Source organism: Rhynchophorus ferrugineus, unplaced genomic scaffold (genome assembly GCF_030347505.1).
Source record: "Rhynchophorus ferrugineus isolate W39M unplaced genomic scaffold, kcgeb_rfMv2 rfM1, whole genome shotgun sequence".
Taxonomy (NCBI): Eukaryota; Metazoa; Arthropoda; class Insecta; order Coleoptera; family Curculionidae; genus Rhynchophorus; species Rhynchophorus ferrugineus.
In genome coordinates, this window is record NW_027472580.1 from 42,755,640 (window position 1) to 42,772,364 (window position 16,725).

The 16,725-nt window shown below is 30.5% G+C and overlaps 5 protein-coding genes across 6 annotated transcripts in view; 2 read left to right on the top strand and 3 right to left on the bottom strand.

The window, feature by feature from the left end:
* Positions 1–511: 511 nt before the first annotated feature.
* On the bottom strand, positions 512–1,133 carry LOC143197665 (cytochrome c oxidase copper chaperone). 2 transcript variants are annotated; one of them, XM_076406275.1, is made up of 3 exons: positions 995–1,133; positions 795–927; positions 512–738 (listed from the first exon to the last, which is right to left on the bottom strand). In XM_076406275.1, exons 2-3 carry the CDS (start codon positions 914–916, stop codon positions 654–656), a joined length of 207 nt encoding a protein of 68 aa, XP_076262390.1. In that variant the 5' UTR covers positions 917–927; positions 995–1,133; the 3' UTR covers positions 512–653. The 2 variants fall into 2 exon arrangements, with proteins under 2 accessions (XP_076262390.1, XP_076262399.1); XM_076406284.1 differs by having other exon boundaries at positions 795–945; positions 995–1,132.
* A 34-nt stretch (positions 1,134–1,167) lies between these two features.
* Positions 1,168–7,440, top strand: LOC143197651 (fatty-acid amide hydrolase 2-A). The gene is made up of 10 exons (XM_076406256.1): positions 1,168–1,184; positions 1,410–1,700; positions 1,749–1,889; positions 2,011–2,166; positions 5,372–5,461; positions 5,519–5,750; positions 5,968–6,118; positions 6,171–6,320; positions 6,372–6,580; positions 6,635–7,440. The coding sequence occupies exons 2-10, from the start codon at positions 1,592–1,594 to the stop codon at positions 6,696–6,698; spliced, it is 1,302 nt and encodes a 433-aa protein (XP_076262371.1). The 5' UTR covers positions 1,168–1,184; positions 1,410–1,591; the 3' UTR covers positions 6,699–7,440.
* On the bottom strand, positions 2,286–4,346 carry LOC143197628 (uncharacterized). The gene is made up of 4 exons (XM_076406207.1): positions 4,192–4,346; positions 3,917–4,074; positions 3,582–3,837; positions 2,286–3,513 (listed from the first exon to the last, which is right to left on the bottom strand). The coding sequence occupies exons 1-4, from the start codon at positions 4,235–4,237 to the stop codon at positions 2,726–2,728; spliced, it is 1,248 nt and encodes a 415-aa protein (XP_076262322.1). The 5' UTR covers positions 4,238–4,346; the 3' UTR covers positions 2,286–2,725.
* On the top strand, positions 7,195–8,503 carry ECSIT (evolutionarily conserved signaling intermediate in Toll pathway, mitochondrial). The gene has a single exon (XM_076406229.1). The coding sequence runs from the start codon at positions 7,195–7,197 to the stop codon at positions 8,356–8,358; it is 1,164 nt and encodes a 387-aa protein (XP_076262344.1). The 3' UTR covers positions 8,359–8,503.
* Positions 8,504–10,399: 1,896 nt separating this feature from the next.
* The window catches only part of LOC143197553 (frizzled-4), an 82,833-nt gene continuing 76,507 nt past the window's right edge, over positions 10,400–16,725 (bottom strand). Inside the window, exons 5-7 of the mRNA XM_076406099.1 lie at positions 11,478–11,748; positions 11,228–11,422; positions 10,400–11,138 (exon numbers count right to left, since the gene is read on the bottom strand). Of these exons, the coding sequence (XP_076262214.1) occupies positions 10,997–11,138; positions 11,228–11,422; positions 11,478–11,748 (608 nt within the window). The 3' untranslated portion in view covers positions 10,400–10,996. The remainder of the gene's footprint in view (positions 11,139–11,227; positions 11,423–11,477; positions 11,749–16,725) is intronic.

The following is a 16,725-nucleotide window of genomic DNA, read 5'->3' on the forward strand; positions in this document are numbered from 1 at the left end:
ATATTTTGTAATCTGTTTTTGTTTTGTAGTTCCTTTTATCTATTTTTCTCTAGGTAACAAAATGTATACGAATCTGAAAATTCATCCATAAAAAATTGAATAGATGTTATAACGTTTTTATTTAAGTGTATATATACATTGTTTAGTGGAAAGTAAGTTAAGTGTCATAAGAAATGCTTATTATATCACTTATTCGTAAACATGCTTGTGGTATTACTTTTTGGGAAGGTGGCTGAAGATTTTCCACAAGAATGTTATCTGAAGAAGAATCAAATGCTCTTATATTAGCATACACTTCAATTCCATTATGCATATTTATTTTGCATAATTTATCAGCTAAAAATATATATATATATACAAATTAAATATTTTTATAAATATAAAATTACTATACAACGTACCAGAAAATGATGCGATTAGTTGTAGATATCTCTCTCTTAAAAAAGCAGCAGCTTGCTGTTCCTCAGTAAGTGAAACAGACATTTAATTTACTTTAAAAATAATAAGGAAATAAACTAAATATCCCATTTATTGGTTAGGTCTCTTATACAGGTTAACCAACCGAATGGTATGAAAAATCACATTTTCAATAATAAATAACTAGACATTTTCTAGACTACTATTTACAGAACCAAAGAAATAAATGAAATTTCTTAAATATTAAAACCCAAATCTCTCATGCACTTTTTGTGAGCTTCAATTAGATCGCCGCAGTTTTCCTCGCCTCTCTCTATTATGCTGAAAAAATATTAAGAATATTATCCAAAGTATAATCATGTAATTTAAAAATGTACCATTGATCTCGAACTTTTTTGGTCTCAGGACATGCACAACAAGGTTTCAATTTTTTCGGTTCATCTGCAGTTTGTTGGTTAGCTATAGATGCAGCTTCGACTTTCTGTCCAACGTTACCCATACTTACGCAACCTAATGAAAAAACAATATCTATATATATATAAGTTGTTTGATTAAAAAAAAGACAACTAAAACTTACTATAATTAAAGATCTTTAACAATGCAGATGATAAGGTATCAGATGACCTTTAACACTTATTAAATGTGACAACTCAACATAACCTATAATAATGTTTAAATTAAGCTTTAATCAGACTGTGGATGTGTGGGTTCTCCTTATATTTCATAAGTATAATATAAAACTACAGAAAATGACAACATAATTCGAAGTAAATTTTATTTTATTAAATAAATATGCACGATATTGAACTATTTTTCTCCTTTTATTGCTTATTGTGTGTGTTTTAAAACAATAGGTAATTTTAAATAAGAGAACATAAATTGAAAATATTTAATATATTTCTATCATAATAGAAACTGCAGTGTTAATATAAAAATGAATTTTTTCTACAAATTCATTTGCTTCATTCATTATTATTTTGATATACTTATAGACACTGTATTCCAGTTATATTACGGAGAAAACAATATAACTATACCAATTCCGGAAAATATTATTGTTTTGGAGAGCGCTGTTGGCTTAGCAACTAAAATAAGAAACAGATGTTTATCATGTGAACAAGTCATATTAGTATTCATCCAAAGAATAAATCAAATTAATTCCCTGGTAAATGGCATGGTAGATAATAGATTCAGTGAAGCACTAACTGAAGCCAGGCAAATTGATGAAAGAATCAAAGCTGGAAATATTTCTGACAAGGAGTTTTCAGAAAAGCCTTTTTTAGGTATTGTAATTTATCATTTTAAATTATTTTATTACTTAGTAGTTATAGGTGTCCCTTTTACGTCCAAAGAATCCACATATTGCAAAGGATTATCAGTTACTTTTGGTTTGAAAACTCGCTTAAATTATAAGGCAGATTTTGACGCAGACTATATAAAAGCATTTAAAAAAGCAGGTGGTATATTGTTAGGTAACTACAAATTGTTATTATCATTATAAATATACCAAGTGGATATAGGAAAATAATTTTAAAAATGCATTAGTTCTTTAATCAATTTTTAAAATACAATTGCATTGTATTATAATTATAGGAGTTACCAATATTTCACAATTTAATTTGTGGCCTGAATCAGACAATCCTATTTATGGTCTGACAAAAAACCCCTACGACATAACAAGGACCGTTGGTGGTTCTGCTGGAGGAGAAGCTTGTATGCTAGCTGCTGCCGCCACACCAATTGGCTTAGGTAATTATTTTCTTTATATTATCTAACTTCAATTATTTATTGTATATTATTGTCACAGTTCATGTAATAATTTCAAAAGTTAGCTAGGATTGTTCATTGAAATAAAATGCAGAAAAAAGAAAATTTTAAAAGTTTAATTTCACCTTGCTTAACAATAACTCTTTCTATAAATTGGTATGGTATGTGGTATAGAATATACCCTATATTAATGAAATAAACCATCTAATATGGAAATCAAAAACCGAACTATTAACTAAAATAATCAAATGCTTTACTCATGTGTTACAATATTCAAAATTATTTATACATACTATTTCATAACATCTGTTTATGTCATAATGAAATTAAATATTAACATTCTATCAATTATTTACGACTTACAAAAAACGAAACTTATGTGACATGAAATCACATCGTTTCCAAAAATAAAAATAAGAAACGCACATAAACTTTTAACCTAATTAAGCCTGAGATAGTTCATACCACATCAATTATTTAGTACATAAAAATAATGTATCTAAGAAAACCAAGAAGTTTTGCGGGTAATGAGTGAGAAATATCACTCACTTTCAGACATACGACAAACAGCTTCTAATGACTTGGCGATGGAGCTGATTGCTTTGGCCTCTTCTTTCTTTTTTTTGCTCTTCTTCTTTTTATTTTTTTTTCTTCTCAACCTTTCTGGACTTTCTGTTTGACTTCTTTTGGAGTGTCCATCCTCAATTTCCTCGAAATACTTTCGTTTCTTTGAGAATGAATCTTTCTCATCCACCATCGCATCATCTTTTAATGTATCATTTTCCACATTCTGCAAGAATAAATTGGTAGCCGTGTACATTTTTGCCTCCAGCTTGCGTTTCTTTTTAAGTTTTTTCTTTTCAGCCTTTGACAGATCACTAAAATTCATCCGGGCTTCTTCAAATGCCTTATGATTATCAAGTTCAAATTCATTATTGTTCTCCAGATCATGTTCAATACCTTCATCAGATCCACTGTTATTGTTGGTAGCATCATTAGAGTTTTCATCACGCAAAGAACCTACTTCACTATCAAAACTGGTATCTAGTTCAGCTGTATAAATTCTAGTTACAGTCTCATTAAATGAGACACTTTTACGTTTTTTGCTTTTCTTTTTTAAGGAGGACGATGGATTTGATATATCACAGACAAGAGGTGTGTATCTTTCTCCACATTCTTCTTTTTGCTTTTTCAGTTTCTTCAATTTTCTTTCAACCTTGTTACAACTTTCATCAACTAATGAGACTTTCTTCAATTTTTTCAAAAGGAGTTTCTCTTGTTTTTCAATTCTTGATAATTTTCCATTTAACTTTAAACCATGACGAGCTCCTACATTAAAAAAAATGAATGCACTAACTGAAATATACTCAGCAGTGACATATGTATTAACAACGTACCTTTATGTGCTGTCCTATTATGACAAGCCGCAAAAAGTTCTTCATCAGTTAAACCTTGGAAAGTTTTCAGGGGTTCAGTATTTGATACCTGAGCACTACTAATAGGTTCAGTGCCACCCTCAGTTAGTCGTGCAGTCTTAATAAAGGAGCCATATTCCAGATTAGGATTTTTTATTTGCTTTATTGAATAATTTTTAGTTGAAATATCAACAGCATCTATATTATTTACATTCACCTTAACTTCAGAATCATCAGCCTAAAAAACCCAAACCCACCAAATCAATATGTACATATACATATTACAAGTTTGTTACGAAAATAGACAATACAGGTACCTGAATATTAATATTATCAGAAGCACTATTGAAAACTCTTTCCCACCAATTATTTGTAAATTGTTCTCCAACATCATGACCAACTCCTGCATTGTCAAACTTAAGCTTAGGCTTTAATGCAGTTGAAATACCATTTTCGTTTCGACCTAATCCTTTACCTATAAAATACAATAAAAAATATAATTATGGTCAACATGTATAAATAACTCCAGAAATGAAGAAAAAAACGTAACACTGGCCTCCTAAAAGAAATATCTAATAAAATGCATATTTACCATCAGTCCATCCGTATTTCTCTAATTGTTTCCTAGCAAAATCCATTTTTTAATTCATAAATCCTGAATTAGAAATTGGAAAGTTGAAAAAAATTAACAAACTACTGCACATGATATTTTTGTTTTGACAATTTTGACATGTCGTTTTCTGAAATCTTCTTCGAAAACATTATTCTTCTTTATATTCAGGTTAATAAAATATAATGTTAAAAAGTATCACGGGATAAACAAAAATTAAACATAAATAATCCTACTTAAACAAAACATGTATACAAAGTTACTTTGAAGTAGGGGTGTTGGCCACCGAAAAAAACTTATATATAACGATATATCGATATTTCAAAAAGTATCGGTATATAGTTTTTAAAAAAATATCGATATTTTTAAGAAAAAATAAAAATAATAAAATATTAGCCTAAAGAAATATGTATTTTTTCTAAATGTTTAAAAAAGTGATAATTTTGAAAAACCTTCATTAAAGATAGATTTGATAAACCAAAATTCACCAAACCTTTGAAATTGGTACTTAATTATTATTAAAAATTATATTTGATATTATATATTAAATTATATTTACTTATATATTATATTATATAAAAACAAAATTATAACACAGACCTGGGGTGTTGGCCACCATGAAAAATATCGATATATCCTTTCCGATATTTTAAAAAAATATCTCTATATCGAAGAAAAAATATATCGATATACTTTTGGCAACTAGTATCAAGAATATCGATATTTTACAAAAATATATCCATATTCTTAATAGAAAATAAAAATAGCGTAATATTAGTTTAAGAAGATAGATATTATTTCTAAATATTTCAAAAAATAGTAATATTTTTGGCGAACTTTTAAAATTATGTACCAAAATTCACAATTCACTTTTGTTTTCCCATTAAATTATGTTCTAGGAATCAATACTTTAAATATTATCCCAATTAAAATTAGAATAAATAAATTCATATTTTACGTTAATTTTATTTGTAAGATTGTTTGAATAAGTTATATTTTATATTTTGTTATATATATTTGTATTGTATTTTATGTTGTGTTATATTTTGATTTTAATTAAGAATAGGTTATTCTTATTAGTTTTCAATATCAAAAAAAAACAAATATTAATTTTTCTGTACATAAGAAATGTTGAGCCGGAATAAAGTGTATTATTTTTCAGGTACGGATCTTGGAGGATCTTCTAGAATCCCTTCATTCATGTGTGGAGTTTTTGCACATAAAATGTCGTGCAATCTAATTGGCGTAAAAGGTTACCAATAAATAATTAAATGTATTCAAACAGTAAAGAGAAAAAAATGTTTTACAGGTATGACCTTTAGAGATGGTTCTGAAACCACGTCTATGATATCCCCTGGTCCTATGACTAAATATGCCACTGATTTGGAACCGTTACTCAAATGTTTGGTGGGGGTTAAGTCTAAAGAGCTTGGATTGGACCGAAAAGTTAATGTTAGAAAGTTAAATGTCTATTATATTATTGATCCAAATGATCATTACTGTAGCCCAATCAGAAAAGAAATGACAGAGGCTTTGATGAGGTGAGATAGGCTATCACAAAGTAATAAAGGTTTTACTTTAATAAGATATGTTATGTAATTATTAATTAACATTAAGTTTCATAAATTCACTATGCGGTTTTCAACCAATTTGAACCAAATACTTAATGATTTGGAAAGTTCAAATTGCCTTAAATATTTACTTTTAAAATTAAGGTATCCTATATTAGTAATACATATCATCCATTTATTTTTTAAGAGCTGTAAATCATTTCAAAAATATTTGCACTGTACCACCACAAGAATTGTTTTTTGAGGAGCTCAAATATTGTAAACAAATGTGGAATTACTGGATGAGTAAAGAACCAAATAAAAATTTTTTGAATGATATAAATAACAGAGCAGGAGAAGTAAATATATTTTATAAAACCTTTTCCAGGAATTATAGATTTACTGTCATAGGTTAGTCCTGTAAGAGAAATAATAAAGAAAATCACCGTAGGGAGTGATTTTACTATAGGATCTATCATGAATTTTGTAAATATTCTTTCTTCTAATGTTAATGGTATATGGGTTGAAGAGATTACAGAATCACTTAAACAAAAGTTATTAGTAATAAAGGTCAGTATATGTTGTGTCAATAAATAAAACCAGGTATTTTAGGCTAAATTAGATGATAACAGTATATTACTATATCCGTCAGCTCCGTTTACTGCTAGACATCATTATACAACAATTTTTCATCCACTAAATTTTAATTTCTTTTCTATATGGAATGTACTAAAATTTCCAGCTACTCAAATACCGATGGGTTTAGGAGAAAAAAATCTTCCACTTGGTATTCAAATCATAGCTAAATCGAATCAAGATAAGTACGTTATTATTTATTGAATATGCAAGTCGTTAAAATTTTAAAAATCTTTTAGACTATGTATTGTCGCAGCAATTGAACTTGAAAGAAGGTTTGGCGGTTATGTACCTCCTTTTTAATAATTTTCTGTTCTAAGGGTGTTGGCCACCGAGTAGATATCGATATTTCTATATATCGATATTTTAAAAAGTATCGATATATCGTTTGCAATATTATTTATAAATTATATATAGTTCGGAGAAAACAAATATCGATATATTTTTTGCAACAAGTATAAAAGATATCGATATTTTTAAGAAAAAATTAAAATAGTAAAATATTAGCCTAAAAATTTTTTAAAATTGGCATTTAATTATTAAAAATTATATTTGATTTATTTTGAACAAATATCGATATATTGGCTACTAATATTGATATTTTCTCTGCATCTCTATTCTGTCCTAAAATGTGAGATATAATAACTACCATATAGAAAGTGCGAACTACTCAAATAATAGTAGTTCAGGACAGTTGAGGTTATGTTAAGTTTTTGGGGTTATTTAAGATTAAAATAACTTACATTTCTAACAGGAATGTAATCAATCACAATATATTAACTATTAGTTTTATAAAGAAATGTTTATTAGAACTTTGGTTCAATATGGGTCTGCAATATACAAGTTTAAAAATCAACCGTCAGTTTGTAGGCAGAATATACCAAGATTTTTTCATGTATGTTCCGCTATGTTTATGCCATGGAACAAAAATAAGGACGACGAAAAGGCAATTAGCGTGAAAGACCACTTTGAAACTGTAAAAAATAAAAATAAAAAAACCTACTTAGAGATGATAAATATATACATTAACCGAGATCATATTTATCGTAGAGGTCATGTTGAGTTTATATACTCAGCACTAAAACATATGGAAGAGTTTGGTGTTCAAAAGGATTTAGAAGTATACAAGTCTTTAATTGATGTGCTACCAAAAGGTAAATTTGTTCCTCAAAATCTTATACAAGCTGAATTTATGCATTATCCAAAGCAGCAGCAGTGTATTGTTGATCTCTTAGAACAAATGGAAGACAATGGGGTAATGCCTGACTTAGACATGGAGGATCAATTATTGGCAATATTTGGAAGTAGAGGATTTCCCCTTCGAAAATATTGGAGGATGATGTATTGGATGCCCAAATTTAAAAATATGTCCCCATTCCCACTTCCAAATCCTCTACCAGATGATATATTTGAATTAGCAAAATTAGCCATTGAAAGAATATCTAATATTGATGTATCAAATGAAGTGACGATATATCAATCAGTTGATATAAAAGATTCAATTGAAGATACTTGGATAATTAGTGCTCAAAGTGAAACACAGAGGCGTTTACTCAGTGAGAACAAACAAGAAGATCCCATTTTTGTTGAGGGAGCATTTAAAGTGTGGTTAAAGGGAAATCCTATTAATTATTTCATTTTACGTGGTCAACCTCGAACATACACAGATGAATATGAGGATTTTGATAATGTAGAAAATATAAAGCCTTTATTTATCAGTAATAAACCTTCTGTTAAAAGTTTATATAAAGCAGTGCCTACTGTTCATGAACAACAAGATGGAGTGATTTATGCAGTATGTGCAACAGGTACCTCAAGTAAAGACTCTTTACTCTCTTGGATCAGGCACTTGGAAATTGATAGAAATCCTATGTTAGGAAAGTTATCGGTAGTGTTTACCTTGAGAAGTGGTGTCAAGGAAGTTGCAAAAGTAGAAGAACAAGAACAGATCGACGAGAAATAATTAAATATTATGTTTCAGTTAATAGTTTGGAAGCATTAAATGTGACATAAAGTAATATACATCTTCCTGTCTATTTCCATCACTAAATATGTTTATTTCTGTAAATTTATGTATAAATTGATAATAAACTTCTTTCTACATAAAATGTTTTAATTATACCAAAGTAAATTGTTACATCATTAACTTACCAAAAATAGTTTAGTCATCTATAATTATTTAGGAGATTAAAAATTTGAGGGAGCAACTTTGTTTCATATTAATAATTTAATATTGTAATTGCTGGGCGTTTTAATATCATAACAAGCAGTTTTTTCAAATTATAGAATGGCTTTTTATTAGTACTACGGGGATTTTTATTTATATTTTGGGCCTTGGCAATACTAAGTATTGTTAGATTCCATCTGAAGTTAAGGCGGTGAAGCCCTGTTGGCGAAACGTTGGTACAACGAATTTAATAGCGCCCGTAGCTCATTCAAGAGCTAGTCATGAAAGTTTACTAAACTCAGTTGTAATATGTACTGTGCGCGAAATGTTATTGCAAGTTGGACGTATGAGTTACTATAAAACTTAGAAAAACAAGCCACTTTCATTGATAAGTTATAATATTTTCATTAGGCTTTAAATATAAATAACAATCCTCGTAATTTGAGTGTTGGAAGATATCTATATGAAAATATATGTTAAAGGGTACAACTAATGCGGCCCTGGCTACGAAGTGTGTATTTGAAGAATCACGACCGTATGCAAGTGTTTGTATAAGATATTCAATCTTACGGATACCGAGTGGTTCCATTTTCACTACCGCATAGAGAGAGCTGTATTTGAACAATGAGCTGCTAATGTTGGTATTAACCAATTCCGTTCGTCCTCAAGTGCCTCCCAGTTATCTACTAAGTCACCTAGTTTCTCCGAAGCCCTCCCCAAATATGATCCAGCGGTTAAAATTCAGGAGGTTGCAAATCAACCCTCAGAAAACCCAGGCCATCTTCTTCGATTAGAGGCGTTTTCGACCGTGCATCACGCATCTTAAAATCGAGAACGCGCCCATTCCATGGTCGTATCAAGCCACCTAGGTCGATTTTTTCTTCTACCGAAACTTTAGGTGGAATCTTCAGCTTCACAGGTCCCTTCAGAAATGTTAACCAATCAATCTCCATCAGGACTATCTTGTATAAGACGGTGATTCGATCAGTTGTGTTATACGACTTCAGCGTTTATTTCAAATACGTCTCACTCAGTCAGGTGGAACGTCTCCAGACCTTCCAGAATAAAATTCTCAGGAGAATAGGCAATGCCCTTAGTTCATTAGGAACAACCAAATTCATCGTGAATTAGGTTCCCCCAGATCTCAGGTTTTATATCCGAGCTCTTCTCAAGATATTTCTCCACTCTTTGTCTCTCGAACAATAAATGTGTTACCGAGGTGGCCGATATTTTAGGCCATTAATTCATTTAGCTCCTCGTAGTCTTATTCTATCGCAGCCGAAACCTCTCCGTCATGCTCATAATTCGAATCGTCTCGATCATAACGATTAACTCAAGTTCGCGAGCTGTTATGGGATCAGTCGGGTGAGGTTTAGTGTGTAGCCCAGAGGTAGTCTTCAAATAATCTAATCCAACTAGCACTCGCGGGTCTTCCTGACTAGGTATCCATAATGCGATTCCCCAACCCGGTTTCAGGCCAAAAAAAAATGTTGGTATAAAGGGTCTATTGCCGGTTATTTGAATAAACCTTTATTATAAACCTAGAGTCAAATCGATCGATCGATTGTCAACGATTTCTGTGGCCAATTCATGTTACCTTTTCGCCGGATAATCATACAGTGTCTATCGCGACGTTCGTAGCAGTACATAAGATAATTTTATATTATCTGGGTATTGATTGATAGTGATGTGCAAATAGAATTGAATTTGGAAATTAGTGAACATGTGAGTGAACTCAAGAATGACAAAGAATTAAATTTGGATTGTTTTTCAGAATGGCGACTACATACATTGCTTTTTGTGATATAAAAAACAAGTGAAAGAAAAAACAAACAAATAAATAAATTTGATTTTATTGTACAAAATATTAAAACATATATCACAAATTTTACAACATTCATAGCTTAGCATAACAAGAAGCATTACACAAAATGTACAAACACACAATGGCACTTTAAATAAAATAAATTCATATACAGAATATCAGTACAAAGACCAAAATGAACTCATATTGTATCTGACTTAATTATGATCATATTTTAAAACCCATATGTAATTAAAAGTCTATGTAAACCTCTCCTATATAAATTAAGTACATTTATTTGAAAATACTGCTTCATTAGGTTTTTAAACAATATACAAGTCCCAGTTTATATTGGGAGAAACCTGAATATATACACAAGTTAAATTAAACAATTGAGTCTAAAATATATTTATAAATTAAAATGCAATTGTTTAATTTCATGTATTATTTGATTATAAATAACTGTAGCAAATGATATATTGTAAATTTATATACAAAAAATCTTAAAAATTAAAAGAATAACATTAAACATTATATTTTACAAATTATCAGTAAATCTTAAATTGTACAAGTATTGTACTAATTATAGTACATATGTTATGTACATTCGGAAATATTTTGGCAATGATTTTAAATAATAGTTTCACCGCCGCTTCTTAAATGATGAGTTCTGGTAGATTTTCTATGAGTGTGTACTCTGCTACTCTGTCTTGAGACACTATTCATGTTTGTGTTAGAAACCATCATACCAGAATGGTGAGATAATGGATACCTGAAATTAAGTTATAATAATTTTTATTTAAAATATTCATAACGATTAGTATTATAAAAATCTTATAAATAAATGTAAGTAAAATATACCTAAGAACTGTTGGCGGATTTTTACTGGGTTGAGAGCGTGGACCTAAACGTTTCAAAACTGACCTCCAAACCTGAGCAGATTTTGTAGACCAAATCCAAAAGATTGAACTAACTCCTACAAATAGCGACATAAAGTATCGCAAAAAAAGGAAGAACCATATTGATGGTCTTTGTTCTCCCTTCATCCATTTCTCTCTGAAAAATAATTAATATTAACGTAGTGATTTTGGATATACAAAAATAAATTTACCTATTTTCGTACTCAATATAAAAACTAGCCATTACACAGAAAGTTGAAACTGCGTATAATGATGCGAGGGCTCCTAAAAAATCTCGTTCTTTTCTGGGAGGCCCTTGTGTTAGCGGAACTGATACAGCACTTGAAGATACTTTTGGCTTCTTAAGAACTATGATCCAACCGATGGTCAGTGTGAAGGAACCAGCAACGAAGTACACAAAGTAGGGCAACAGAACTAGATACAGGAGTGTCGACATATTTTTATTGCCGATAAAACAAGTACCTGCAATAAGAAACATATAATTGGATTGTTTGAAGTATTAAAACCTAGATAATAAAAACGTGTTAGTTTTAATAGTGATATAACTTAAATTAGTATCATTGTTAATTATGGAGTAATTGGAAATGTTATTTTATGGAACATTTTGAAAAATAAGATACTTATTACTTGCAAAAAACAACTATTGGTACGGTATCTTTTCTGAAAAAAATATCAGCCTAAAATCAGTTCAAAGGATATACACCTATATCTGAATAAAGTGGTTTTGGATCAATAAAAACATATTCTACAAATTTCTAAATTATCCTTATAGAACCTTTATAGAAACTTACATCATATCTTGAGAAACAGAATCAAACTGAGAAAACGACTACTTACTTACTACGACTACGAACACTTGACGAATCGTGGATATATAGAACAAAATGTCTGACTTCGTTAGTTACTTAATTTATTTGTTGTGGGAAGCTGTTTGAAGGAACACGACAGTTGTATTTATTATTTCTTAGATTGGCCTCCAATCGTATTTGCTCAATTTTATTTACTGGTCTACTTTATTATTGATAAGTTTTCTAGATATATTGCATATATATTGCTATTGATAATATTTCTAGATGGTCCCAGTTAGCGTTCGGTAATCTTCGGCAATTTCCGCCTGAATTTGCGAAGTTGCCAGTTGGTAAGGGCTCTAGTAGGTCTTGATTATTTATATCTCTTTATATATTGATAAATAAATTATATTTGTTATCTTACATAGTGTTTTATTTTCTCTTTATTCCTTTAAAAATAAATATATTTATAAAAGATTCTTCCTATTACATTATCTATTGATATAAAAATTAAAAACAAATGACACCTGTTAAAATTTTATGACAATCGTTTCTTTAGTTTCAGACCCCAAATTTAATGTATTTTGATTATATGTAATAACTAGTTTGTCGCTTTGTGTATCAGCAATGAATATATTTTTAAGGTTATTGGTTTATTGTAATGTTTATATATTGATAAATAATTACATATTATTTTATTTTCTCTTTTTTCCTTTCAAAATTATTTTGATATTTATAAATTAACATTTATTCATTAATAATTATTATATTAACATTAAAACAATTAAGACATTTACAAAAAGTTCTTCATATTACTTATTCTTATTCATTCATATTATTATTATAAATAGTAAATATTTATAACGAATATGTCTCAACAGAAATATAAGATAATTTATTCTATTTATATTATATTCTTCAAATGTACCTATATATATAATTTGTGCGCATGCCATGATTCTCCAGAATTAAATTCTTGTGATAAATGAGGCTATTCCTGTAGAAAAGAAGACGAATAACTAGTAGAGGGCGTTGTAGTTTGTCTCGAGTAGTTATTCGAAAAATATAAGAGAGCATCAATGAAAATAAAGTTTCTCTCCTGTTCCGCAGCCAAATTCTTAACAGTAGCTAGCGATATAATTTTTTACAAAACAAGTTTTGTGTTTTAGCAAGTTTTATACTTGCCAAACCATTAAATTAATGCCATTAAAATTAATTGACTTCCTAATTTAAATAAATCGATAATTGGGGTAAGTTCTCAACATCTTATTTGTCATGTTGCAGGCATTTATGGAACATTTATTTTCCGTTCGAAACGAGTCGAGAAAGCAGTAAATTTAAAACAGGCTTGATTTTTACAAGCTGCAGCCCGCGGTCTGTACATTCTTCGTTTAAACGAGAGATATTTAATATTTATAAAATCAACACTTTAATGTATTCGTGTCGCCCCGTGGTGGAATAAATGAGGTGCCCCATTGGAATGCTGTTTTACAAAGCTTCATTTTTATCCCACAATCCGGATGGATGATACAGGTGATGTCGAAGATATCTTTCCGTTTTCTAAATAACTATTAAGTTTTAAAAATAAGTTTTATTAAAATTGGTCAATTATTTATTTTTTATTTGAATGTCTGCTTTTTACCAACAAGGGTTTATTTGGACTGGACCTACAGTCTATAACGTGGGCTCCGAACCACGGTCCTCGGCATTAAGTCTACCGATTGGCCAGCGACCAGAACTTACAGACCATCCCAGAAAACATCCGGTCTTACCCAGCCTGGTTACTGGCGTGATTGGGATCATTGCACTGAAAAGTCCCAGGCCTAACATATAGATGTCGCCAGTTTTTCAGTTAGTACTAACCTTCAAAAGAAATCTATTAAAATTTCATGAGATTCTACACATAAGTTTGTGAGTTATTGTGCTAAGATTGACACTACATTTGTTATTTTCAAAACAAGAAAGAACAATTTCGTGTTTTAATTTTACACTGCTTCTTGATGATAAAAATGCCGTTCAAGCGAGGCAATGGCTTGAAAAGTGCCATAAGGACTTTGCTCCATCAGACACGACGATAGAACGTTAGTTTGCTCACTTCAAATGTGGTCGTAGAGACACCAATGATGCAGAACGCAGTGGACATCCAAATGAGGTGGTAACATCAGAAAACATCAAAAAATCCACAAAATCGTTTTGAATGATCGAAAGGTGACATTGTGTGAGTTAATTAACATCGTAAAGATATCAAAAGAACGTGTTGGTTTTATGTTACATGAGCATTTGACTATGAGAAAGCTCTGTTTAAAGTGGGTGCCGTGTTTCCTCACTGTTGATCAAAAACAAGAACGTGTTGATGATCCTGAGCAGTGTTTGGTCATGTTTAAATGTAACAAACAGGAATTTTTGTGTAGATATGCGACAATGCATGAAACATGGATCGATCACTTCAGAATCAAAACGAGGACAATACACCGTGACACAAGTCAATCAAAATAATGGCAAAAATTACATGAATTGAATTTAGAATTGCCCTTGCATCCACCGTAAGAAATTTCGCTCGAATGAAGAGGATATCGCTGGAACTGAGACGTATTTTGATGCAATACTGGTCAGTATTTTTACTAAACTTTCTCGGAGGAATTCTTTTTCTTTTAGGGTTATCGAATCATTACATCTTCAAATACAGAGATGTCAAATCTTTGATTGTCCTTTGAATATATTATTTTAAAATAATAATTTGAAATGTTGCTTAAACAGGATGTCGTCTTTATCTCGTGCCGTAAAATTTCCAAGCGTTTTCAAGAAAATTTTGATCAGTGTCGTAACTTCTGTATGAACATTATCATATATATAATCATATCTTTGTCGTATGTAAAGTGGTAATTAGACACAATAACTCAACTACACAAAAAAAGCCGCGTTATTCGTTTCAATTCATGTGGAACTCCTTCTTTTGAAAAATTTCTAAAGATTTCAAAGTATGAATGTGAAGCTCCTTAACAAGTTGAGCAATCTGAAATAACCATTTTGGCTTATGTAATACGGCCTTGACTATCTGACCAACTGTTTCTAAAACTACCTAAATGGTGAGCGACTGAGATGGGTTGGTCTGTTTTCTAATAGACCCTCAGTATCGCCGATCAACAAGTCGTCTCTTAAATAAAACAGTTTTTTAAGTTAAATGATTCATTCAATTAACCGGAATCAAATTAATTATAATTATGGTAATAAAGTATTGCTCTGTATATGGAGAGATCAGCATGGTGTAGTGTATTATGAGCTGCTAAAACCGAATGAAATTATTACTGCTAATGTTTACCGACGCCAATTCAACGAAATGAACGATATAATGTTGAAAAAAGACTAGCAGCGAGTTATGAGTGCTAAGTCACCCTTTCGCATGCCTCATCCGCACATTGAAGAGGAGTTGTGAAGCGTACACTGCTGCAGCTCGAATGGGATGTTCTGCCGCATCGAACCTGTTAACCAATCACAGTACCTTCTTATTACTAATTTTGCAATTCAATGTAGCACAAATTAGATGGCACAGGCAGTTTCGAAATGCCAACGAAATGCGAAAATGGATTGATGATTGAATCGCTGCTAAGCCAACTTCGTTCGAAATATGTAGAAAATGGTGCCTTTTTAAAATAACAAAATGATATGAATACATGCAAGAATCTAATAAATACTATGAGTAGGTCCATTACTAGTAAACTAAATAGTAAATGCTAATGCGGTTTTGTGAGCTTTTGACACGAAACTTGCTCAAATATTGCGTCTTCGTACGTCTTCCACTATGTTCTCCGATTTGCGTCAAATTCTTCATTTTCAGGGTCTTAAAATGTATTCGTGACCATTTCTCTGATGAAACTCTCTGTGTATAGCTTAAGTTAGCATTATCTTTAATTGTTTGTTTCATTGTTATTAAGTTAAGTTGTTAACTAATCCCATTTATATCCGTTCAAGCTAATTGTTATATTCTCTAAAACCCTCTTCAATTCGGTTTTTATCTTCTTAATTGACCCAAAACGCCATCGTTGAGTTTAGGAAATAACCAGCTCAACAGGCAAACAACATGACATGATCCGATTTTTAACAAAAATTTCGTGAAGAACCAATATTGCGTGAGAAGCTGCATTATCGTAAAAAAGAAATCAGGTTATCGCCCATAATTCTGATTCTGATTCTGATATCAATAGCTTCATCATGGAACAACACGATGAAAAATCATTTTAAAACCCAAATTTAATGTATTTTTGTAATCTTTTTCACATATGTTAAAAATCGGAAAATGACAATTAAGATTCTACCAGTCTATAATTGGTAACATTCAAAGGATTTAATAAATTTAAGTGTTCACCAATAAGGAGAATCACCAATATTACTAAATTATGTTGTTGCTGTATAATCAAATATGTCGATATTATGTTTCACAACAAAAAATTAATTATAACTACTGGTGGCGTCTTGTTTTGTATAGCGGTGTAGACTAGTACGAGCTCCCAGTATATTTAATAGGTCAATTGAAAAGGCCTGACACATAAATATATCCATCAATTTTTAGTTAGCTCTAACCCTCAAAAGATGCGTTTATAAATTTGACAGCTGTCGGATCATTAGTTTGTGAATTATAGCATTTTGAGTGAAG